The sequence below is a fragment of the Gymnoscopelus microlampas genome (assembly GCF_963454915.1).
Source record: "Gymnoscopelus microlampas genome assembly, chromosome: 6".
Lineage (NCBI taxonomy): Eukaryota > Metazoa > Chordata > Actinopteri > Myctophiformes > Myctophidae > Gymnoscopelus > Gymnoscopelus microlampas.
This window is the reverse complement of record NC_139943.1, coordinates 27365337-27391566: the sequence shown is the minus strand read 5'-3', so window position 1 is coordinate 27391566 and position 26230 is coordinate 27365337. Positions and strand designations below refer to the sequence as shown.

Sequence of the window (26230 nt, the reverse complement as noted above, 5' to 3'; positions counted from 1 at the left end):
TATCAGCAATCCTGTTTACATTTATATTCTGCACATTAGTGGCACAATAGGGAGATGGCCCTTAAAAATTCATGAGACGGATAGCATTAAGTTTTCATGAGTTCCTTTCACCCCCTCCCATGAGATGGATTTCCTGCTTTCTGCTGCAGTGTTTAAAGCTGGAATGTTCAAGAAATGTGCATGGGTTGTGGGAGGGAGATACTCTATGGGAGATTTCAAAACTACTCTAAATTCCCTCTAAAGGTCGAGATAAATTTGAACATGTAGGTGCATTTATTCACTCATTGTGCAATGAAGAGGAAGAAAACAAAGGTTTGTATGGGTTTCAGATATTTGCAAATATGTTTCAATACCATTTCATCCTGAAAAAGGTCTCCAGGTTTTACCAAGCAGTATCTTAGCTGCTGTTAAAAAAAAGAAAAATCCATGAACATAACCCCACAGAAAGCACATGCACACACACAACATACTGTACACATTGATTCTCTGGCAGCTTGTACCAAGGAGTGTGATCAGATCCCCTCAAAGGGATACAGAAGTGTATGGTAGTGCGATTATTGCTGTAACAGACACTTCCATCATCGTGGCAGTGTGCTTCCCTCTAATGGACTGGCTGGTGCTATTTACCTTCAAGCGATCAATGGTATATGAAAACACCTGGGGCACCAGGCCTGCCAGTTGACAGAGAAGTGAAAGGGGAGGCAGTGCGGGACAATGTGAGATAGGGGCTTGGAAAGAAGGGCTGGTGGGGGGGGGGGGGGGCGCTTGGTGGAATGCAAATATCAGCGAAGAGGCACGCCCCTTCCTCCGCCCATCGTTGTATCTGTGTGGTGCAAGTGATGACATTGTTTTGGTGTATGAGTATGAAAAGGCACAGGGCAATGGGGGAAAGGCTAAAGATGCTGGTCATTAATGCCTTGTGTCAATTGCCTTGTGTACTGGCCAGACTGGGAACACAAATCAGGGCAGGAATTTACAATATCTTTCCACATTCTTTTAACAAATAAGTAGTTAGAGCAGGCAGACAAAATGCAGCAAACAGCTTCAGATTCCCAGATTGGGTATTTAATCTCTCAAAACAGATTCTGCAAAAAAAAAAAAAAAAGACAGACAGACAGACAGACAGACAGACAGACAGACAGGGTGAAAACAATCTCACTGCCTTCGGCCTGGAGTGAGAGCAGTGCAGAGAGGAGGGAGGTGGGGTTGAAATTTGACCCCTGCTAACTCTGTTATTCATTGATCTGTTTGCCTCTTGTCCTGTGTCTGGCAAAATTGATTTTATTCCTTAAAGTCCTTTACAGACCAATTAGCAATAATCCTTTCGTTTGACTGCATGTTCTAGAATCTGGATCCTTCCTTCCAGTCCTCTTTTATGTTGAAAGTGAAACATGATTTCTGATGTGAATATTTAAACACAGTTTTTATTTTTTGGTCATCGGTTCAACCATAGATATATATGGGTTCAAATATGTAACTAATACACCCCATGTGCATAAAAACAACAATTATACATTTTATTTTATTAAAAAGAGAGGAGGAGAAAAAAAGGAGGGGGGGGGGGGGGGGAATAAAAAGTTTCATACAACAGCATACACATGATCCATCCATCAACCATGACCATGAGACATGAAAGGGAGCGAGAGACAGAACTCGGGGTTAAGTTTTGCTTGGCCGAACGTCTGCATTGGCTCTGACACGGACCAATGGGAGAGAAGAGCGCGAGGAAACATGGAAGTATGGTAGAAATAATAACAACAGTCTATCTTCAGTCCGTCACTTCGTCTGATATAATTCCGAGTAAATGTAACATTGCTTGTTTGCATTTGTAACCAAATGCTGTGTTATCTGTCATCATAGTAACTACAATATATAGAATATATCGGCTTTTTTAACGCAAAGCAAGAATGTCGCTGAGTGTGTCGTGTGACTCGGTCTGTCAGAAAAGGACGCTGTCCAGCCTCCTGGGTGAGTGGACAGACAGATGTGTGAATGAATGCACTGGAAACTTCTAAATAGACACCAAGCTCTTTTTAAACATAGACGCTCTGTCTTAGCCTTGATACAAGACTGTCATATGACCGTCTTGATCCAAGGCTAACACTGTCCGCAGTGGTGGAAAAGTACTACTTTCTTTTTTTTACTTGAGTAAAAGTATCAATACTGAGATGTAAAAATACTCTGTTAAGTAAAAGTCCTGAATTCTGAATTTACTTGCGCAAAAGTACAAAATATTGGTGTAAAAATGTACTTAAAGACAAGTACCCCAAAAGTAAAAAGTACTCATTATGCAGATTGTTCCGTTTCACACGTTTTCAAATGTTTAAAATCTAGAACAAATCTTTTGAAATTAGCAGATCTACAAGCATTGTGAGCTTGTAGATCGGCTATTTTCAAATGGCCGAAATGTATAATAGGCTGAAGTGGTTACTGTATGTTTTGTAATAATAATTCATTTTAATCTACAAAGTAAGTAGTAACTAAAGTTTTCAAATAATTGTATTGGAGTAAAAGTACAATATTTGCCTCTGAGATGTAGTGGAGTAGAAGTAACAGTACTGGAAATTGGAAATACTCCAGTAAAGTAAAAATACCTCAAAACTATAAGTACAGTACTTGAGTAAATGTACATAGTTACCTTACATCACTGGACATCAAGCTATTTTTAAACATAGACACACTGTCTGTGACTAAGTGGTCCCGCCAGTCCTCCATGTCAGACCTATGACGGTATCTTATCAAATCCTATCCCTATAAATAGTATTGTCCATCAAATATTTACAAAATCATTTTTACTCTGTTCAGATAAAGTTACAGTAAGTATCATATGACGTTTAGTTGTACACCATAACCTGATACAGCAAGAACTAGGGAACGAATACATGCGTCGTCATCATAATAATTGTGTTCCTCCTCCATGTACTATACACCCAGCTGACCGTGTCATCAAGAGACCTAAACAAGAAGATTTGCATCAGCTACAAGAAGCAGCAATCCAGCTGTTGGCCCAGAACCAGCACCTGGCCAGCCTGCTCCAGGAGGTCGGGGTGTGTGGACCAGTGAGACTTTTGTTTGATTGAGTTTTATTATAAATTTGAGGGGGAAACACTACTATTATTATTATTATTATTATTATTATTATTATTAATTCATTTAAGGAAAAACCTTAAACCTTAAAGAATTATTATTTTTTAATTAAATCGGGGATCTCGGAATCCACATCGGAACGACGTGGCTCCAATGTGGATTCTGAGGCCTGTGACGCTAGGCGTTTGACGCATCGATGACATTTTACTCCAATTTGAGCAAGGTTTCAGCCCGATCTGAGCCCATTTATTTCCATTATAAAATGTAAGTCAAATATTTAAAACACGTGAAAAATGCAAAAATGGTGTTGATCGGTCCAGCGGTATGCAAGATTAGCTCAGGAGAAACACACACAAGGACGCTGACCCTTTTAGACGCTAGCCTCCTGCAGAGCCATAATTAGGCCTACATGAAAGAGCTTAACAACAGCATGGCTTCAATGTGGATCTTGGGGGTCTATATCGTATAAAAACAGCTGGACAAAATGACCAGAAACTAAGGAAATGCCCATTGGCTGCAGTTACATGGACAGGTATATTCCACTTATATTCGGAATGAATGAATGAATGAATGAATTTCATTCATTCATTCATTCAGAATAAAAATGCTCATGTAAACACCTCAATTGGAATAGAATATTCCATTCCGGTCTGATCTGAATGAATTTTCATTCGGGTTTGGAGGGGTGGTATATACCGTTTGAATCGGTATATACCAATCGGAATTGACCATAAACACTTTATTCCGAACGCTCCTCTCTGTTTGGAATACATGCATTATTTTGCACATGTCCGTGCTCAGAGCCCAGCCAATAGGCAGGGTAGGCAATTGCCTAGGGTGCCATTAGGCTGGGGGGTGGGGGGGGGGGGCACCAAGCCAAGATTTAAGTTTTCTGTTTTCTTTTCAACTTCACACTCTTAACTTTCAACTTTAATCCTGGGGGCACAAAGGGCAAAAAAGTTCATTCATAAACAAAACAAAAAAAGATCATCTAAAATAGCTGATCTATAAGCACACAATGCGCTTGTAGATTGGCTATTTTTGAAGATCTTTGAAAGTGTAAAATTATTAAGGATTTTGGCCATAGCACCTAATTTTGATTATTAGCACCAATACATTTCTTTGTATATTTCAGTAATAAGCTATAAACACAATTCTGTATTTTAAGTTATTTGTCATATCTTCCCTATGCAACTTTTGTTTACAAACCCTAAAAGGAAAACAGACATTTTATTTATATATATTATGTTCCAATGTTCAATGCCAAAAAACTATTATTAATCACTAAATCATTAACCACAATCATTTGTACTAAGACAATGCCAGTTAGGAATGCATGCCCCTTGGTTATGCAATACCTGTTGTACCAGTTGTCAAAGTACTTTGTGCCGTAACCATCTTCATAGCACTTGGATGCCAGTCTATGACATCATGCATTTGGCAGGCATTCCCCACAGGTACATGTGGTACCTGTTCATTGCAACCCCTGGTTTCCACATTTGGTAGATGATCTGACACATGGTGAAATGGAGAATGTCACTTTCATTTGTTCTTGAATGTCCTACAGTATGCATTTTTTCATTCTAAATGTATCAATCCAGCCATCTATCCATCTCTGTATAGAGTTCCATTCCATCCAATGTTGTATGTAAGGAGAAAGCAACAGTGGAAGAAACAGCCCCTGGGGGCCTCACAACACCAACTGCAGGATCACTCCTGGGTGAGTCCTTGTAATGCAATAACAATGATGCAACTGAGTTGTTTTCGTAAGGCGCTTGCGTGCGTTCGTGTGTGTGTGTGTGTGTGTGTGTGTGTGTGTGTGTGTGTGTGTGTGTGTGTGTGTGTGTGTGTAGGGCTTTACGGTGTAACCATTTTGATTGCATGCACTTAAACAGGAACTGTGCAGGCTGCAAATTATATTGTGAAGGACTACCTTGACCACAAATAATGGTGTTGGTGCAGCATGCATCATTGGTGAAATCATCCTGGCTATTGTCTCCGCCAGGCCAAAGGCAATGTTTTCGCCCCTGTCCGTCCTTGTGTGTGTGTGTGTTCATCCGTCCTTCTGTGTACAGAGTATATATTTTGACATTGGCCTGTTGTATTTTTTGTGTTGATTTTTGCAAAACACATTACTCGTACAGATTTTGTCCATACATCACGCAAATCGGTACACAGTATAGTCGTGTGATCAAGCCGGATTTGTAAAATGTTTCATATTTCATCCTGATTGGCTAATCATGGATGCCAAAGTTTGCAGGAGTGGCCCGTTTTGAAATAAATGCATCAACACTGATTGCTCCTACAGAGTTTGTCCAAACATCACGCCAATCGGTACACATTGTCTCTATAGTCATGTGATCAATAATGATCTGTCAGATTTTTCATATTCCATCCTGATTGGCTTCCAAAGTTTGCAGTACGGCCCGTTTTGAACAAAATGGCTCAAATAATGGACGCGGCGTCCGATTGCCGTGAAACATTGCTGGGCTGGCCCACAATAAGCTACCCGCCCTGGTGTGTGTGTGTGTGTGTGTGTGTGTGTGTGTGTGTGTGTGTGTGTGTGTGTGTGTGTGTGTGTGTGTGTGTGTGTGTGTGTGTGTGTGTGTGTGTGTGTGTGTGTGTGTGTGTCTTTCTTTCTTTCTTTCTTTCTTTCTTTCTTTATCTGTCCTTCTCTTTATATGCTTAATGTCCGTGCATGTCATACAGTATCTCTGTACTCCCCAGTGTCTGAACTGAGGCGTCAGGCCGGGCAGCAAGGTGTCCCAGTGGTGGCTCTGTCAGTTAAACTGGTGGTGGAGAGACTGGTGGAGATGACTGGAGATGTTGGAGAGGAGGAACGGGTGAACAGCAGAGCTCTGCTCACCTCCTCTCAACGGGTTAGTAGTGTTGTTAAATCTAAATAATTATCACTATTGCTCTTTCATTCATTGAGCATTCCTTTTCACTTTCTGTATGTTTCCCTTCCAGAATCATCTGAATGTTCTGCTGCAGACCACAAGAGAGTTGCTATCTCTAGGAGCTTTCTGCCCCAAGTTGTTTTGGCAGGAGTACTGGAAGGATCAGGTGTGGGCATATGTGCATGAGTACTTTATGTATGTGTGAACAAATGCATGCCATGTGTATATGATCCATACTATGCATCCAGACACAGACCAGACATGGAAGCAAAACTATCTTATATGATGGGTTGGGTGGATGAATTATCTAATTGCACTTGCTGTTTCATACAGAAGCAGCCCAAGCTGGAGGTGGTACACCATCTTCACTCTTACAACATCCTTACTTTCAAGTACATACTAGAGAGGTAAAGGAGAGAAACATTTCTTAAATTTTATATTAGTATTTTTGTATTATATATTAACTTAATAAGCATTTACACTTAAAAGACTGTTTAATGATCCTGTTCATTCACTTGATATAACAGTGCTTGCATTCTTTTAGTAGATAGATTAATTCAAATAAGAAAGATACTGCAAAAACTATAGAGGTTATTCCAATAATCCCTTGCCTCCTTTGTACTTCATCTTGTTCATTGTCCTCTCTTCAGTGATGAAGGGGTGAGGTCATGGTTGTTGTCTGAGTTGAAAGCTCTTTGTGGTTGGACAGCTCCGGAAGACCAGCAGGAGGGAAGACAAGCTCAACGGAATATTCTGTTAAGTAAGACACCGCAGTGTTTTCTCAGATGTCATAGTACATTTGAATTGGTTGTCAAGCTAATCATTATTATCAATAGAGCTCAGAGGAGCACACTTTTATAGTTATTATTTTCTACTGACCGTACGTTTGTATCTATACTAGGGCTGATTATTATAAAGCATTTTGGGCAGTTATCTATGTATGAAAGGCACAATACCAATTAAGTTAATACATTTTAATAATAGACCCTTGTAGTCCTAACTCTGTGCCACGGCTACTTACTATAATAAAGTTTCCTTTTGAGCAAGGCACTTAAACCATTTTTGGTACTGTGTCCCTTATGGCTGAGGAGTCATGAATCTGTGTGTGTGTGTGTGTGTGTGTGTCTGTGTTTCAGCTGTGTTAAGCATCTTGGTGGGAACAGCCTTTGAGGAGAGCCAACCATCCGAGGTTGCAACCAACAGGAGGCTCTCCCTGTTTTGTTGTTCTTTACTGGACGACATGCTCTCCTGTGAGTGCACCTTTCTCATTCTCAATCACCACCACATCCTCGAAGTTGAGTGCTAGTGAAGCACTAAAGTGATTTAGTTTGCATTTGTAAATCCGGCTTTTAACCGCATCATGATGATTATTACCCATCTCCTTCTTCAGGGGTTTTAGACACCTTGGATAACACACAGTCCACACAGTCTGCTGGAACTGCAGCTGAGCTATGGTGAGAGAAGCATATAGCAGAGAATTTTAGTTTGTTATCAGTTTGGTTTTATGTTTGATATGAACCTCTGTTTGGTAGGGCTCTGCGATATGGATGTATGGACTGACATAATATCACAATATTTTTGACCTAATATATTGATATTGAAATTGTTGCAATATCATATTGTGATGATAATATTAGTTTCTTTTCATTATTAACTAGAAAAGTGTGCTCCTCCGAGCACTTGTCTCCGCCAGGCCGGGTTGCCTACCCAGGGCCTGCAAACTTTGGTCGTAGCCTCTTGGAATGAGATAAAATAAATCAAACTTATACATCTTGATCACATGACCCCAGAGATAATGTGTACTGATTTGTGTGAGTTTTGGACCAAATCTGTAGAAGTAGTAGAAAAAAATGTTTTGCAAAGAAAACGCAACATGGTGGAAAACTTGTCAGGTGGAAATGGGCATGGGTTATTTGGAGAGTTCTGTTCAACTGTTTGGACAATAGCAGTGTGAATCATAGATAAACACATCTTTTCAGCTTTATTGTTCTCCTTCTATCTGCCTGTGGCTCTGTCTTCACATCCCTCTGTTCTCTCTTTCCCTCCCACGGACTCCCTGTTTGCACAGGATTCAGTTGTTTGATGCTTCTTTGTGTGGTGTGTCTGTAGCACCAGAAGCTCTACATCGTTTCTTCACACACTCCCTCACACACACTCTCACCTATAAACCTCGCCTCACAGGTAAAATCAATCACATTTGATGGTGATACTCTGACTCTGTCTACCATTTTCTTTCACAATGCTGCTGGCCTTTCATTATCATGGTGACTCTGTTTGCTGAAGGACATAAAGTGAAAAAGATAAAATGCAAACCTATTTCTTCAGTGTCAGAAGCCATAGCCATGCAGAATGGGTGGAGCTTTGCCAAAAGCAATAGGTTGCTGATCTCTATCTTTCGCAAGGTAAATGGACTTCATGTGTTTCTCAACTGATGTTACTGATGTAAATCACTACATACATAATCTGTGATGTTTTAACTAGTACTTACTTTTTAATATATTTTTTAGATAACTTTAAGAGGCACTGCTGTATACTCCATTGCAGGCCTACAGTGCCAACCTTATGTTATTCAATTTGTCATTGAATATACTGTCCATAAAGGGCAGGCTATTGTTGCGAACGCGCAAGTGGAGCTTACTATGACACCGTGCTCGGCTTGTGTGTGTGTGTGTGTGTGTCTCTGTGTGCAGTATGTGTGCACTGCCTGTGTGCAGCCAAGTAAATGTCCAATATAGACGTACCATACATCAAATGAAAGGTCTTTGAAAACTGAACACACCTGTCAAGGTTGCGTTTAAGCCCGCCCCTTCCCCCGGAAGCCACGCCCCGGAGAAGGCTCCTAAAAACTCCCCATTGAAACCCCATGTTAAATGAAAAGTGCCCGAATCGCTCCGAAACTTTTTCTACCCCCCCTAAGTGGGGGTCTACGAACAAATATATCGGGCTCCGATTTTGGCTCCGCCCCCCGGAAGTGGGTGAAACAGGCACTTCAATCACTTTGTTTAATTGTTCAAAACCATTCAAAGTTTTTTTTTTGTGAATTTGTATTTTTCTAAGATGCTCCTTTTAACGCAGAATTTGTTTGTATTTTTTTTTTTTTTAATGTATTGGTTACTTTTTTTTTTATATTTTTTTTTCATTCATTTTTTTTTTTTTGCGTTCGCTTCCCGCGTTCGCGCGTCTTACTTGTCATTCTAACACTTTGTTATAGACGGATGGGAAAGAGTAAAATTACTGTGTGTGTGTGTGTGTGTGTGTGTGTGTGTGTGTGTGTGTGTGTGTGTGTGTGTGTGTGTGTGTGTGTGTGTGTGTGTGTGTGTGTGTGTGTGTGTGTGTGTGTGTGTGTGTGTGTGTGTGTGTGTGTGTGTCTGGCAGCTGGCTGTAATCTTCAGTGTAGAGAAGCTGCTCTCTCACCTTCAGCAGGTGATGGAGACCCATGAGATCAACTGGCAACATGTCCTCACCTTCCTTTCTACTCTGCTGGTGTATAATCCCTATGCCCAGCCAAGCCTCAAAGGTACACACACACACACACACACACACACACACACACACACAAATAAAACGTTTGATACTGATCTTAAAGTCTGCTGGTCATTGTGTACCTCCCAAAACACATTTTAATTGTATCTGTAAACTGCATGTATTTACTGTATGACCTGGGAGCATCAATTGAATATTCGTTACATACTTTTAAAATAAATAAAATTGTAGACCAAGCCATTGTCTTTTTGTGTCCCCCTCAGAGCTGTTGTCCAGATTGCTGAGCTCAGCATTTGAAAGTTATGACTTGGAGTACATGATCACTGCATTCCTTCTGGCCCGCCAGGGGGCACTAGAGGGCCCTGCATTCTTCCCCTCCTATAGCGACTGGTTCAAGGTTTGTTTATTTAGTTAGGCTGGAACTGGCTAGACTTATGCATTGAATTATTTTCTTGGGTATTGTGGATTCTCCCCCCTGAAATAAGTGGATCTGGGACAGAGTAAAACTGTTTTCTAAATTGCTCATCTGTGATAGGATTTTCAACTTTATTGTTTAGGTTGTTTTGTTTGGTTATGTTTTCTCCCACATCTTTTTGTTTGGTCTCTCTATGATATCTGAAAAACTAATGGCCGTATTGCCTTGAAATTTGCTGTGCACAGTCATGCTCCCAAGAGGAAGAAACCTACTGTATTGATTTTGGTGACCCAATGACATTAGTGCCACCTCAAGCCCAACTATAAAGTTGTACTGTGCAAATTTCAAAAAAAAGATTTTTAGCAGCCTCTGCTGGTCATTACCGTCACTGCAGGCCGTTTGTTTATTACTGCGTTCCTGGCCAAACAGGAAACCGGTGCAGTAGTTCCTGGCCAAACAGGAAACCGGTGCAGTAGTTCCTGGCCAAACAGGAAACCGGTGCATTTCCGCTTCCATTTTCCTGCCAGATGATGTCATTATCGCGGGAACGTCAACCCCGACCCCGTTCAATAGAAAATATATAAATAAAAGGCTTTCGGGGGTGAAATTCATGGAGTGGGTGTTGTGAAACATTTGCCACTCACAAAAGATATACAATTTAACTTTAGTTTTATTGAAAAAGTTACCTAGCATTACTTTAACATTTCAGATGAGCGTATCTCTTGACCCCTTTAGTCATTCACAGACCAAATTTGCTTTTTGCAACTGGGCATTGATACATTTTCCCAAGATTAAGAAACATACTTATTTTGGTGATCCTTTGCTGATCTTTCCTCTAGCACCACCATCAGTCCAAACTCGAATGAGCAAACTCAGGAGATTTTTCAGTCGTGATGGAGGTCTATCTATTGTCATTATTGTTTTTGTCTAGTTTGCTGGGTCGTTTTTGTTAGCTTTAAGTGGTAAGATTCAAGTCGTATATACTGTAAGTGGTAACCCATCTGAAAGAAGCATAGCTAATGCTTTCATCCCATGCAGGTGGACAAATAGAGAAGGCACATATCCTATTTGTTAAACAAAACTACAACTTAAAGTTACTTTCCTTGTAACTTTCCTGGTCTGAGCTAATAGAGCCTCCCTGCTTGCTCAGGGGAGAAATACTTTTGATCGACCACTTGTCAACCAGTCGTGTCCAACCAGACACAGGATCTAAATGGCTCATTGGAAGAGCAGGGAGACTAAATACAACCACAGCAATTGTATAAGTTATATTGTAATATACTCTATATATACAGATTTGACAAGATATCATTGTAATCACAAAAAAAAGTTACATGGTACAGCTTTAAGTATTGGTTGTATAATCCAACCTCTGCTGAGAAGTCACTGGGTTCAAGAATGTAGACAGCCCAGCACTGGTACATCTGGCCTGGATTTGACTGAATGTTCCCTGGCTCTGTGTCATAACATTGATGTTAGCTGGTGATCACTTCAGGGGTTGTTGTTTTTGTTCGTTCTTTTTCTTATTGTAAACCCCTCTCTCTCCTGGGCCTGACACACACATTTATTTTGTACATGATGTTTTATGTTCTTTACTTTATTTAATTATTTTAATTGTAATTCTACACTGCTATAAATTGTATTGTCGTGATTAGCATGAACCTTTCCCCTGGATTTTCAGGTGTCTTTTGGTGGGGCCGGTGGTTACCATGGCAACAGCAAAAAATCTCTGGTGTTCCTGCTGAAGTTCCTCTCTGACCTGGTGCCCTTTGACCCCCCTCAGTACCTCAAGGTGATGATCTACAGGTTTATTCATACACATCCATTCATATGGAGAGAGAGGACCGGCCGGCGGGCGGACCTCTGACGTTCCCAATGCAGCTATGCCGAAATATGGAGTGTGTTGTCTAACCTCAATGTGTAGTCATGGCATCAGGTGCAAACAAATCAGTCAGCTCCATATATGGGCATATACTGATGACATCAGGGATCTCAATATGTGGCCATAAAGGAACATGGACTGACAGATGCAGAGATTTTCATATGGGCATAAAAGGGACAAGGACTGACAGATACAGAGATTTTCATATATGGGAATAAAAGGGACAAGGACTGACTGATGCAGACATCTCCATATATGGGGATAAAAGGGACAATATCAGTCTATATATATATATATATATATATATATATATATATATATATATATATATATATATATATATATATATATATATATATATATATATATATATATATATATATATATATATATATATTATATTATATTATATACATTTTTTTAATTGTTGTGACTTGACTTGACAATTACAGTAGAAACATTCACAGCTAACCAGTGATCACTCCTGGTTCAACCCGTGCCTTTATTTTCTTAGAGCAACAATTGTTTGGAAGCTGCAGAGAGATTCAAGTTCAACACGTCATGCGCTGAGTTTGTAGATTGGCTATTTGTGGTGCGTAACACAGCATGCAGCAAAGTTTGTCAATCAAGCCCTTAAATTGGTCCAGGGTATTGCACAATACCCATCTTATGGGCCCCACTTATAAAAAATAATTGCCCTATAATTGCCAATTTTGTGTGGGCTTCTTGTTTCCTCTTTCCTGGGCTCCTTGCCAAGGAACCCAACCCACCCAGAAGAAGTCCTGAATGTTGGTCCTCTGCCCATTTCTGGTGATACTAAATTTAATTTCTTATCATTCTAAATACTCAGGTTCACATCCTCCACCCTCCCTATGTAGCAGTCAAACACCGGAGCCTCTTGCTGGAATACATCTCTCTGGCTAAGACCAGGCTCGCAGATCTCAAGGTATTGCCTAGAGATAGAATTTAAAGGCCAATTCCACAAAAGAAACTCGCATATCTCATATCAGCACATAAGAACTCATATTGCACCATTCCCTATGTCATTTACAAAATCATGGACACTTGAACAAGAATTTGCTAGAAATAATATAAACAAGATCCCAATCTCTGATTATTCTTTGTGACTTTTTCTGAAGTTGTCCCTTTGTCATTGTGTGTGCGTGTGCAGGTGTCGGTGGAGAACATGGGTTTGTATGAGGATGTTTCTGGAGCTGCAGGACCATCAGTGCAGGTAACAGTGACACTAAGTGGTTGCCCTGTGTAATAACATTTTCTCTCTGTTTGGGTGAATAGAAGTACAGTGCAATTATATTTTGTCAGTGTTAGTGACTATTAGTGGCTAGGATGGTGCAAGTGTTTTCCCACACTCGTGCCATTGTGAGGACCAAATCTCATAGTTTTACCAAAAGTCCTCATATGGGTAGAAAAGTGAGAAAAATGACAACTAGCTATTATAAAATGGTCTGGATTGCGTGTGGACCAGCCATGTACTTGTACGGGATAAATTTGTGTGTGCGTGTGTGTGTTTGTGTATGTGTGCGTGCGTGCGTGCGTGCATCTCCAGCCTGAGTGTCAGGCTCTCCACGATGTAGAGAAGGCAGTATCTCTGTTTGAGAACACAGGAAGAATCTCTGCCACAGTCATGGAGGCCAGGTATTTAAACTTCATTAAATAGCTCATCAGCAATACTGTGTAATAAAAATAAAATCTTTATCACGGCTAGCATTTACTGTAACTATAACTGTAATTAACCTTTGGATAACTTTGTAACTCACTCTTTGCACAGTATTTTCCGGAGGCCATATTTTCTAACACGGTTCCTTCCTGCTCTGCTGACGCCAAGAGTGGTAAGAGACATAATCAATCATAATGCACAGTTTGCACACTGTAATGCTGACTCACTGTTCCATTTGTGTTTGTTTTCTGCTTTGTTTGTTTGTTGTTGCTGTGTTTAACACATCTCACTTTGTATCAAATAATGCATTCATGGGGAAAAAAAGGATAACATGAAGATTTGCATAACTTGATATTAACCACTGATCTGTTTGTCTATCAGAGGGCAATTGCTTAACTACTGGCATTTAACTGTACCTTTTATATTATTGCTTTGATGAGGACTGCAATGATGCACTCTGTCTGTCCATTACAGCTTCCTGTGAAGGCTGATGCACAAATGAGTTTCATAGAAGCCCTGAAAAAGTGAGTGAAATCACAACTTGTAAACTGTGTCAGCTCTCAATGGCACTTTGCAATACCTCAATAGAAAGTTGCATACCGTTGCGCTCAGTTTACTGTACCTCTACATTGTCATATCTACATGAGTAATAACAGTCTAAAAATAATCTTTACTACACTTAATACTTAAACATACTACATCTATTATTTTGAGTCTGCCCAGTGTGGATAGAAACCTGAGTCCATCGTTAGTGCCCCGCACGTACATTCATCTATACATGATGCATCATTTGATGTCTGTCTTCACCGTTCTGATGAATTCTTCCTTGTTGTGTAGAGCGGACAAGATTCCTGCTGCGCAGTATACATCTTATGTTGATTCCTGCCAAAAACAGAGACAGCACAACAGTGGGTGTTCTTTGTATATTACATTTACCATGTTATAAATTATGCACATATTGGAAAAATATGCCCAAATCGGAGTTACAACGTAGGTCATGTTTCTTACGTTTCATACTTAGATTGTTACATCATATATGATATAATGATAATGACAATACCCTGTATGTGCGGTTTACTTTTATCTAATGTACTTTGCAGTATCATCGGTGTTATAAACAACTCGTGCCCCCTGTTAATTTAACCTTATTTATTATTGAGCTGTGATTTAATCCCAACAGTAAGGGGTTTCCCCACCCCTGAGTGTGGTGTAAGAGTAAAATAGCTGCAGTGTGATTATGGTCTATGTGCCATATTCCCAGGACTGGGAATGCATGTGGAGAGCAATGATGACCCTCAGGGAGTTCTGAAAGTTCAGCTGCAGGAGTTCAGACAGATGGTCATTGATGGCAATGATGGAGGTACATTGATGGAGGAGTGCAGACATGGTACTCCTGCACCTCCACACAAGTATATACTAACATCCACAAAACATTGGGCCTCATTCTCAAAGCTGTTTTAATTAAGCCTACTCTTCATGAACTCTGAACCCAATCTATCTAAATCATTCCAGAAGTGTCTGCTCAGGTGTCCAGGATCTCTCATACACTGGGTGTCATTTTCCCAGACCATTCTGAGGAGCTTATTGTCCAGAAAGTCATCAAGCTTAACCTGGAAGCACCGCTGTCCCCTGATCCACATGTGAAAGTATGAAATATTTGACTGAACTGCCAATTACTCAAGATTCTCTGTTGTGTAGACATTGACGTTTTGTATCAACCTGTCTCAGTGGTTTTCTTCCTGAAGTCATCATCTCTTTCTCTTTCTCTCTTTCTCTCTCTCTCTCTGTCGCTCTCGCCTTTAGGTTGTCAATATGATTCTGAGAAACTTTTGTCAATGTATAGTGGATGCTTCCCAAACAAGCCCGCCTAATAAGTAAGACAAAAGTGTAACCTTGGTAGAGGTTTGGGTTGTGTAGTTACCTTGCCATGGTGTAACTCTAAATATTGGCGAGATATCTTCAATAGTTGCCCTGTAGATTAAACATTCATAATCAAAAATATGCTCCCTATTGATTTAATCACAGTCACACTTTTATCACTTTGGATCATACATTTTTTAATCTACAGAGAAACTATTGAAGGCATCTCATTAATAGTAACCAAAGTTTAATTATATTTTAACTGTGTAGTACATACAGTATATTGAGAATGTCTCATTTGTGACTCAGCCTTGTTTGTTTCCTGTAATCCTAGACAAAGCTTGTGGGCCAGTCAGTTTGTCTCTGTCCTGCTGGGTCATACACAGCTGGTTTCAGCCCTCGTGCACAGACTCTGGGATCTCTTCCATCACCAGGTGCTGCTTACTTGCAATACTTATTTCCCTTTCCCCTGATTTTTTTCCTAAATTAACATGCACCAACCTCCGTCCACACACTGTTTGTCCTTCTATTTCCAAAGGGGTCGTCGCTGAGTGCTGCCCACGTGCTCGGCCTGGCAGCGTTTGTAGTCCACCTCCATGCCTCCAAATCCCAAAGTCCTCTGGTGCAAATGATTCCATGCCTGCTACCAAAGCCGGTACCTGTCACAGAGGCCCTGAGCTGCGCCTTAACCTGCAGCACACACACCAACATGCTCTTCTCTGTCAGGTGAGGGAGAGGCATGTTTTAATCTACTGTCCATGGTGACTCTTTAGAACAGGGGTTTTCAACAAGGGGCCGGGGACCCTTAGGGGGTCCTCAGAGTTGCTACTAAATCTTTGTGTCATAGGAATCTTTTTTTCATTTTTACATTAACCACTTTTAAACAACTCTAGCATCCCAATTCTGGGGGGGAACATTCGCCGAAAATAGCCGATCTACAAGGTCACAACGCGTCACGCTGCAATGTGTTGTGAGCTTGTTGATCGGCTATTTTCGGCGAATAGGTTTGGTGTAGAGGGAAAAAACAGCAGGCAGAGCGAAAGGTCAAGTGGTTAAATGTCAGAAAATACACATTAACATGAATCCAACATATTGGATGCATAGTGCATTGATGATAGTGCTGTCAAACAAGTCTATGAAGCTATCTATGAAATCTATGAAAAGTTTAATCTGCAACACAATTTTATACAATATGTATGTAGTTGGGGTCCATGCTTCATCTTTCTCAGTTACGGGGTCCTTGGCCTGAAAAACGTTGAAGGCCCCTGATTTAGAACATTAAAGATTCTGGTTGGATGTATGACAGACGCTGGTTACGTAGGCAGACATACAGTACCAGCCTTTGTCAAAGTTTTGTTGTGATGGCTGCTGTTACTTTTGTACCCTGAGTGTTAATTTAACAGTCAGGGAGCGCAAGTGGGAACTGTTAAGAAGGGAGCGAAACTGGGAGGGATAGGGTGTTATGTAACATGTCATGTGCTGTCTAAAAGGGCATTAAATAACAAAGCTGCAATAAAAATATACATCGGCTCATTGAAGGCTTTTATGAACAAAAATAAGGCTTTTATAAAACAAAAATAAAACTGTATACCTGTCATTAATTAGCTCTCATTCTTAGATGCTCAGTCATTGTCTTTGGTTTTTAGAAGAATTGGACACTTCAGTCTTATGCAGATTGCCAATTTGGCCAAAAGGGGGATGTGGCATTTGCTGTTATTAATTTGTCCCATATGATGTATTTTATTCTTTTAATGTGTCTTATTAGGCTCTGTGTGGCAGCAGTGTGCTATGGGCTCTGCAGAGCTGATACACCATCTCAGCTACAAGACTACATACCTAACAGCCTTTATAAGAAGGTATTATTTTATGTTACTCCCCTTTGTAGCATATGATTCCCTGCTATCATGTCATTAAATTGGGCTAAATTTGGGCTAAAATTGACGGAATAGCTTTCATTTCGTTACTTTGAAGTTATAATCCACATTCAAGTTACCCTATATATCTTAAAGGATAAATCTCAAACTTATATTCGATTTTCTTACCTTTTGAAGTAGTCACAGAATATTTATCTCCAGTATGATCGATCCCCTGATGGTTGCTAATCACGGAGGGTTTCACTGTGCTTACGCAAAAGAAATGTCATCGCGACCTCCCGTTCGCTTTTATACGCCTTTGAAAATAGCATGTCTCGGCTAAAAATACATTGTAAAAAAAAAATACACAGGAGCCGAGATACAGCCTTTTAAGTTAACCAAGAAGTGAATGGAGTTGCAAATCTTCTGATCACGATATCTTGGGTTCTGAACGTTTTTCTCAAAGAAAAAGGGCGTTATGATGTCTCGTCATAAGTTGTTCTTGGCAGTAAGAGAGTTAATAAAGATAAGATGCGCTTTATTGATAAAAATGCATGGGGGCATGCATGGCACTAACGTGAACACCATTAATGCTGAGGGGTTGGGCTTTGACACTCAGAATATCTAAACTTGGATAAACGCTTTCACTATTAAATACATTACATTAAACTAAATGTATGTTCAGCTTTTCTACCTCATTCCGAGACTGATACCTGAGGCTCGAAGGAAACCAATCACCAGTGAGAGTGCTGAGGCCTCTGTTTCACCTGAAGTAGTATACCAGGAAGTGGAGCAGACTGGTTTGTGGAGGACTGCTACACACCCCAGTACGACCTGGAGGAATACAGCCTGGCAAATGTGGATGCACACTGGTTTCCAGAAACTAGTACAACTACCACAGTACCAGGTGAGACAGCAGCAACAAAAATGTGTGTCTCGGAATGTACCGGGTATGTTTTCAGGTATGAATTACTTAATAAAATGGAGTCTTACTTTGGCTTCCAAACTTTATCTGTTGCTTCACTGACCATTGTAGGGGAGGGAGCCTTCTGAGATTGGAGAATAGTCTAGCCAAAGTCTAGCCAAAAATAATCCCTGGAGAAAATTCTGATTTATGTACAAACATCCATGACTTAGAAACCATATAATGTCACATTGACACTGGTATGACCCTTTAAAGTATTGATATTTATGGTATCTTTGTCCAAGTTGTTTTTTACAGAATGGCTGTCCACTGAGCTCAGGGTACAGAGAAATGAAGATGTCCTGTCTGACCCAGAGAGGTAAGGCACACAAATTCATACACCCATGCCCGGAACACACCACACAACACATGAACATTGTCATAAGACAAACTGGTTTCATTATTTCATGTCTAGTGGCACCCATAATTCAGCATTATACTGTATATTGCAATTGCAAAAGTGTGTGTGTGTGTGTGTGTGTGTGTGTGTGTGTGTGTGTGTGTGTGTGTGTGTGTGTGTGTGTGTGTGTGTGTGTGTGTGTGTGTGTGTGTGTGTGTGTGTGTGTGTGTGTGTGTGTGTGTGTGTGTGTGTGTGTGTGTGTGTGTGTGTGTGTATTCTAGGCAGGAGTACCAGCAGTGGGCCTGTTTGGAGCTCTATCTGTCTTATCCAGTGGAGCGGGGAGGCTGTGGAGGGAACATCAGGACCCTCTGCTCTCATATCCTTAATGCTATCATGGACCAGCAACTATGGTTTGTGTAACTGCTGGACCGCTAGTGAGGTTCTCTGAAGTGTTTGGATGAAGAGTTGAAACTGTATATAACTGTAGTCCATCAGAATTCTATATGCTTATGTTGCATTACCTTTTATGTCTGCAGTGGCCAGAGGCAGGTGGATCCAGACCACAGGCCATCAGAAACAGGCACTTGTCTTCCCGATATCCTATCCAGATTACAGGTGTGTGTCTGTTATTCTGTGGGTTTGTTTGTATGCATCAGGACATCCTTTGATTTCTCATGATGTCACAGCTCCTATCTGCCACCATATTGGGAACCGAAGCTTGTACTCTAAAAACAGGTCTGTTTCTCAACGTCTGGTCCAGGGGTCCAAGTGGACCCCCTGAGTAAAATGATCAGTGTTAATTTAACTCAGAGAGTGTACAAATGGAACCAAATGGTGGTCCCCGGAAACCGACGTTGAGAACTAGTGCTCTAACGAACACTTGAGCCGACATGGCAAAACCCCAAATAACACCCAACCACAACAAGTTGCAAGTCAAAAGTACACTGGTGTGTGACAGCGTGTGTATTTGTCACTGTGTGAGCACAGGAGCTGGTCTATGACATGGGACTGCCAGGCCACTATAGCAGCCGCGGAGGCAGAGATGATCCATGTCACTTCTTGTTTGAGTTGTTGTCCCAGAGGTGCTCCACTTCTTTACCCTCTGACTCACAAAGCATCAGCAGAGAGCTCAACCTACAGCACACACTACAGACATGGAACAGGTACGCACACACACACACACACACACACACACACACACACACACACACACACACACACACACACACACACACAAAATAACGTATATAAAATCATGCATAATTTGTGCTGCTACCTGCACAACCACTTATGTTAGGGTCTGTCTGTCTGTCTGTCTGCATGATTTGCCATTGTGTTACAGAGTATTGCTGGCTCTCCCAGCAGTGTTGTTTGTGTCTGTAAGGAGCCAGGGAGGGATAAGAACACTGGACTGTCAGACCCTGATTGAACATGTCAACCAGCATCAGGTGAGTTCATTTGGCTAAAGTCAAAACAGCAGGAATCAACTTCACCCTGTGTTTTGGTCTTCATACATGCATATAGTATTTGTATATTGCTCAGTGGAATACTTGTGCAATAGATGTGCAGCTTTCCATTTTGCATTTTAGTTTTGAATAAAGTCAAATATGTGCTTGAGTTTGTGAAATACTCTTAACATAAATTAAAAAATACACCTGGACTGCCTGCACCAGCATTTCTTGCTCTATGTCTCGCCCTTCCTGAGATACGGCTGATTATGTAATGTTGACCACAAAGACCCACTGAATTAAAATCTATTTTTACTGATTTCTTTGATGAGATATTTTATTTTACATATTATTATCACATATTTTATGTTATCACTTAATGACTGTGACCTTGACCTGGAGTATGACATGAAAGCTGCTGTGTGATATGTTCAATAGGGCATGAACATGCAGTCAGAATATCCCCAATGAACTCTTAATCAAATGCTGTATAAGTCGAAAGTAAGATGACAGCCATGGTGTTCATTTATTTCCATCTGTCTGTCTCTACTTCCCCTGTTTGTTTCATGCATCAGAGGAAGGTGTGTTCTCCAGCTGGATTGCTACCCTACCACATAACGGCACACTTCTTGAGAGTGAGTTAGCAATGTCATCAAATCTGTCTTCAAGACCATTTTCTTGTACAAAGAAAATGTCACAAGACTGCAATAGTTAAGAATGTCTTCATCCCTCCAGGGTGTGATGAGTGCCAGTATGAGCTGTGACCATCCATCTGGAGAAGTCAACAAGGCCTGGTCTCGGATCAGTCTCCACTGCCCTCTACTCCTAGTTTCTACAGTGGTATGGTCTGTTCTCTATAGTCTTCTATGATTAACCTCAACTGTGGTTATCTTAAGACTCTGAGGCAGAATGGACATTTAAAGACTGTTGTCTGACTAAACATAGGTTACATACAGCAATTAGCTATTTATACTCCCACAACACAGTTGACAGACACTCTGCTCCAGTCTTTACTCTCATTCCTTCCTTTAACCACAACTTGCTCATCACATCTTGACCACCTTGCACACACAGTAAAACAATCCTCTTTAATGTCATGAACTGAAATGCCACCTTTTGTAATTGTTTGAAGAAATTGACCGTTATTGTTTGTACTTTATAACAATTTCAACGATACCTTTTAAAAACAAACTGACGTGTGTGTGTGTGTGTGTGTGTGTGTGTGTGTGTGTGTGTGTGTGTGTGTGTGTGTGTGTGTGTGTGTGTGTGTGTGTGTGTGTGTGTGTGTGTGTGTGTGTGTGTGTGTGTGTGTGTGTGTGTGTGTGTCTAGCACTGGTGGAGCGGTTTATCTCCTGTTCTAACATCACTGTGGCATCATTTGTGTGATGGAGAACCTCTACCAGAGCAGTTGCGGCTCCTCGCAGACTGTCACCAGTGGGCTTGCAGGTATGAACCGGTACATCTCCTGTAAACCAAGGCTCTTGACTCTTGAAATTAAATTGTGTGTAGAGTGCCTGTTTGTTGTGGGCCCCACATGATGAGTGCTATATTCTATTGACATGACTTGGCTGCAGTTTAACTGATTTCCACTCTTAAATAACAGATCATTATCATTACATTAAATTACATTACATTGCGGTCATTTAGCAGACGCTTTTTTCCAAAGCGACTTACAATAAGTGCATTCAACATAGGTAATATCATCAACTACTATTTATGATTTCCCCCCTGCTCTAAGCAAGCAGCTACCCCTCATTAGCTATGACATTACTGTATGTATTGGGTATCATCATTAGGTATATTTGAATGTTTGTTTAGTTCTTAACTAAAGAGGGAATTTCTTTCTATGTACTAAAGAGTGTGTAGAACAAACACCACTTAATTTCAGAACTCTCAGTTTCTGCTAAGAATTTGTTTTCTTTTCAACCCTTCCTCCTCTGCAGTTCAGTGAAGGTCAGGCCATCAGAGATGCCTTCAGGTCCAGCCCTGCTACTGGCTAGCAGTCTGCACTGTGCCTGGAGAGGCGTTGATGGGAGACAGAAAAAGAACCATGACTTTAGGGCAACCCTGGAGATGCTGGGACAAGTGAAGGAGAGGCAATACAAACAGGTGGAAACCATGAATGGCTTCTTTTACAGCAAACATTTTTTTCATATTCATATATTTAGCAGGGACAATGCATAACATCAGTAGATCATATAAAGCAAGCAGATTTCATTTAGTTGTTACTGTTTTGTCAGCATGGACAGCTATTGTACAGTTCTTGCTGGCACACAGAAACGCCTACATTTGAGTTCACCTATCAAAATGGCTGCATTCAAGGTTCATTCAATGAAATCAATGATGCAAAATGGTCACAGACTGCTACAGATATATTCGGGAAGCAGAAATGGTCAATTGTGGCCCTGCTGAGTCTCTCTCAACATGACAAACTATACAGATGTACTCTGATCTACTCAGTGTTTGTGGCCAGCCTGGTGAGTAAATCAGCAGATGATATGAGTCATTCTGCATGCTAATAAATAATTGATTACCAAATATGTATTTGTATGCAGAATGAGTGACTATTAATAATTAACTTTTGAATATTAAATGTAGTGAATGGAAAGCTGTGGAAAGCTGGGGGCATTTGTAAGTTCACTTCTGAGGGCATTGGAGCACACCATGACTGCTTTCGAGTTGTTCAGACTAAGTGCTGACAATGTCTGTGCTTTCCACCTTCACATAGCATGTTAATCTGCTTCTAATTTTTCCTCCCAGGTACTAGTTTTTCTGCTCTTCCTGTGTGTAACTGACCTTCTGTCAACCTTAATTTATCCTCAGGTAATGCCCCACCCTGCATGGACACACACACACACACACACACACACACACACACACACACACACACACACACACACACACACACACACACACAGAGAGAGAGAGTGATTTTTAGAATAACAAATAGGTGCATATTACAGGATTATACAGTAACTATCCATGTTCATGCAGATTAATTCCCAATAATAATCAATAATAGCCAAGAATCACACACATTCAGTGGCTATAACAACTGTTCTATTGTGTCTAATGGTTTCTGTAGGAGGTGAACAATTGTCTGGGGACCAGGGAGCTATGTACAGACATCCTGACAATACTGGTAGACTCTCCTGACTGGCTACTCATCTTTAAGTGTCCAACAACTGGTACAATATTGTTTATAATGTCATGTTATTTGTTTGATCTACTCGCTCACATTTATTCATTATCTCCACCAGGCCAAAGGCAGGGTCAGAGAGTATGATTTTGCCCATCTGTGTGTTACTGAACTACTACATCGATCAGCGTCAAATGTCTTGTGTACATTGCCAGTAGGTCAAGGAAGTCAAATCAGCCTCATGATGATGATGATGATTAAGTGATTAAGTGGCCTATTGTAAGTAACTAGATAGTACTTACAGGTCAACATGATCTTGTGAGTCATGCGAAAATAAGCGTCAAACTGTGTTTTTAATATTCCATATAGTTCGGCTTTCAAAAGTTACCTTCCAAAATGTGTGGGAGTAGCCTGTTACAAAAACACCATATCAGGAACATAACAATCAATTTGAGGGTCTTCTTTACAGCATCAGTGTAGGCTGGTTGTGTGGGTGTTGTTTTAGGTCAAAAGGGACAAAAACTGTTTTACTGAATACTGTTCTCTACCTAGAACAAGCACTTTACCAGTCAGTTACCATGGTAACACCAGATGAGTATACAAGGCTGATGCCTTTGGCCTTTTACAGGTGAGTCTACTCAAGGTTTTCTAGTCAATAATCTGTTGTAGAGTGGCCAAGGGCCCTAATTTGTGTGAACAAATTTAGTTGGGGCTGACAGTTTTGGCTTATAACTTGTTATCAATTGTGCTGGTCTGTATGTGTATATGTATATGTATAAGCTAACATAACAGTTTTCCCTCTAGTCTGTTGATGGAGCAGAGTGTTGAGCTGCTAGAGAGGACTGTCAGGTGTCCAGGCTTCCTCCATACTGCTGTGTTCTGTTACACCAGTCTGCTCCAACTCTTCCTGGATGGAAACCCATCTGGTGCAACCACAGAGACGACTGGTGATCAGGTGACTGCGCTCAGGTTGATGTCAAATAAAAGCAGAAACATATGCATAGCTGCAAAAATGGAGAATGATACATTATTACATTTCTCTAAATTCAAAGTCATATTATTTTCAGATGGATCTCACCCAGATCTTAAGGAGAGCACAGCAGTTACTTTTGAGGACGATCTCACAGTCCTCCTCAACCGCTCTGTCCTCTAGCCAACTCCGTCAGGTAACAAACATGCACAGACACACAAACACACACACTGGGAGGCCACAATGGGTACTGACGTCATAGACTGGCCAAGTACTCTTGACAACAGTTACTGCACTAGGTAATGGTAATCGGACACACAAAAGAAATCCAGCTTGTTTCATCTTTCCTTCCTTCTATGCTCTTTCCTGTAGCTGGAGTCCCAGTGTGCGGAGCTTGACCCAGAACTGGCATCAGCTCTACAGTCACACTTTAGCTCTGACAGCCTCGACCAGGATATGGACTTTCTCTGAACAGGCAAACACCAGGCCATCAAACTAGCCAACGTGGATGTGTGGGTGGGCTGCTTGGGACCTACTCCAAATCACTGCTTTTCCCATGTTCTTATTACCTGTTATATGACCACAGCGATGCTTATCCATTACTTTCCCAACCCTGCATTTTTTATTTGAATGTCTCAAACCTGTTATATACAACTCTATAAAAACATTTCCACTCTGTTTATTTACAGTTAACTTGAGCATAATTCACAACAGACATAAGTATACAATAGATGTATATATCTCAAGCCCTTATCAATGTTTACAATAAAGACTATTTTGCATTGTAATAACTTAATAAAACATGTATCTAACATTGAATAATTCTGCACAACCTTGTGCACAAGAATATGACATTATAGAGGTGTAATATAAGGAACACACAATTACTCATTAGGTGGTTTTATAGACCATTATACCTTGCAGGTATCCCTAGTAATGCTTGCTGTAATTACTGTCCATAACTGAATCCAATTTTAGCACTAACACCTTTCCTCACAAGTATTGGGGTGTCCGGATAGCGCAGGGTTAAAGTTACTGCCCACCACCGCGGAGACTTGGGCTTGGCGCCTCGGGCTTGGCCAGGCGCTCCAACAAACACAACTGGTCATGTTCATGGGTGGGCGTTCTCCATTGCTGCTTTAGCAACTCTGGGTTGGGGTGCCTGTTCAGCAGGAAGTGGAAGGGAAGCTATAGCGTGTTCCTCCCCATGTCTGACTCCCTGTCAGTGAAACTCCTCACTGTCGGGTGAAGGCGGCTTGCGACAGCTGTGTATCAGATGTGGTTGTCTACAACCTCTCCAAGACCAACAGTAGGAGTCGGCACAGACATGAACTATATATATGGGGAGAATTGACAAGTACTAGATCAGGATAAAACAAAGCGTGGGAAAAATGAATGGACTTTTTTAAATGGTTATCTTTTAGGCTAGGCATTATGGTCCATGTAAAACCACGGAATAGGTACATGTCTTTACCACGGTCTGTTGTTTGATAAGATGATGAAATATTCAGTCAAAATATTGACTACAACTCCTGCTAGGCCCATGGAGGGTTTACTTTTCATTTAAACAATGCGAAACCATAGTGATGTGAAATAGTAAGTACACACCTTTTTCAAAGAGTGGAAAATCATACTTTAAAATTACTTACATAAAAATAGAAAATTTCCTTATTGAGAAAAAGTAAGTACATACCTTTTATTTTATCAAATGCCTACAAGTTTAAGCAGGCGCACCCATGTTAAAGATGGCATGGGTATCCTTACAGTACCTCCTAATTAGAAAACCTGGTTTAATTGCTGTTGACTTCTGGTAGTCAACATCAAAAGGGTTCACTGAGGCCCTGAGAAGAAAGTTTGTTGATACCCCTCTGTTTACAACACTGATGATTCGTCCCAGTTGCATCCATGTGATGTTTTTCTTTATTAGTTATTCTATTTATAGTGGCTCATAGGAATAGACTATGTGACAACCAGGAATAGTTTGGTGACCACAGGAGAGACTGTTGACAGCCGGAATGTAGACGGCATCCCGTGAGCAGTATGGGTTAGCGCCCCAGGCTGTGTCTTCCGTGAGGAAGAAGCCCAACAAACCCACGGTGAGGCCTTTAGGAGGGCCATTCAAGCAATCCGCAAGTGGAGCCTGCAGTACCACCACGGCCCAAGGAACGATCACGCCAGAAGGAAATGTTTGGATCGGGGCAGTGCACCGGA

The 26230-nt window shown here is 40.9% G+C and overlaps 1 protein-coding gene across 7 annotated transcripts; it reads left to right on the top strand.

Annotated features, from left to right (window-relative positions):
* Positions 1-1733: 1733 nt before the first annotated feature.
* Positions 1734-25887, top strand: fanca (FA complementation group A). 7 transcript variants are annotated; one of them, XR_014600926.1, is made up of 43 exons: positions 1734-1968; positions 2935-3059; positions 4711-4807; positions 5815-5966; positions 6058-6153; positions 6321-6394; positions 6638-6747; positions 7124-7237; positions 7378-7441; positions 8056-8168; positions 8313-8389; positions 9363-9504; positions 9734-9867; positions 11567-11677; positions 12618-12713; positions 12939-13001; positions 13335-13423; positions 13557-13617; positions 13920-13969; positions 14283-14353; positions 14707-14805; positions 14958-15091; positions 15249-15319; positions 15640-15739; positions 15844-16031; positions 17071-17161; positions 17844-18065; positions 18368-18441; positions 18744-18872; positions 18999-19077; positions 19450-19625; positions 19805-19910; positions 20486-20545; positions 20646-20750; positions 21241-21356; positions 21854-22019; positions 22671-22733; positions 22996-23098; positions 23602-23677; positions 23854-24004; positions 24117-24215; positions 24392-25028; positions 25368-25887. XR_014600926.1 is itself a non-coding variant. In XM_084059341.1 (42 exons), the coding sequence occupies exons 1-42, from the start codon at positions 1908-1910 to the stop codon at positions 24488-24490; spliced, it is 4395 nt and encodes a 1464-aa protein (XP_083915467.1). In that variant the 5' UTR covers positions 1734-1907; the 3' UTR covers positions 24491-25887. The 7 variants fall into 7 exon arrangements, 6 of the variants coding, with proteins under 6 accessions (XP_083915467.1, XP_083915466.1, XP_083915465.1 ...); XM_084059341.1 differs by having other exon boundaries at positions 2935-3047; positions 24392-25887; XM_084059340.1 differs by having other exon boundaries at positions 6324-6394; positions 24392-25887.
* The last annotated feature ends 343 nt before the right edge of the window (positions 25888-26230 follow it).

Bases quoted from the DNA above. Each gene is read 5' to 3' on its own strand.
- fanca (XM_084059339.1), top strand. From the start codon at position 1,908: ATGTCGCTGAGTGTGTCGTGTGACTCGGTCTGTCAGAAAAGGACGCTG. The intron at 7,442-8,055 runs GTGAGAGAAGCA...CTGTTTGCACAG, and splicing joins GGAACTGCAGCTGAGCTATG to GATTCAGTTGTTTGATGCTT. The intron at 18,442-18,743 runs GTAAGGCACACA...TGTGTATTCTAG, and splicing joins GTCCTGTCTGACCCAGAGAG to GCAGGAGTACCAGCAGTGGG.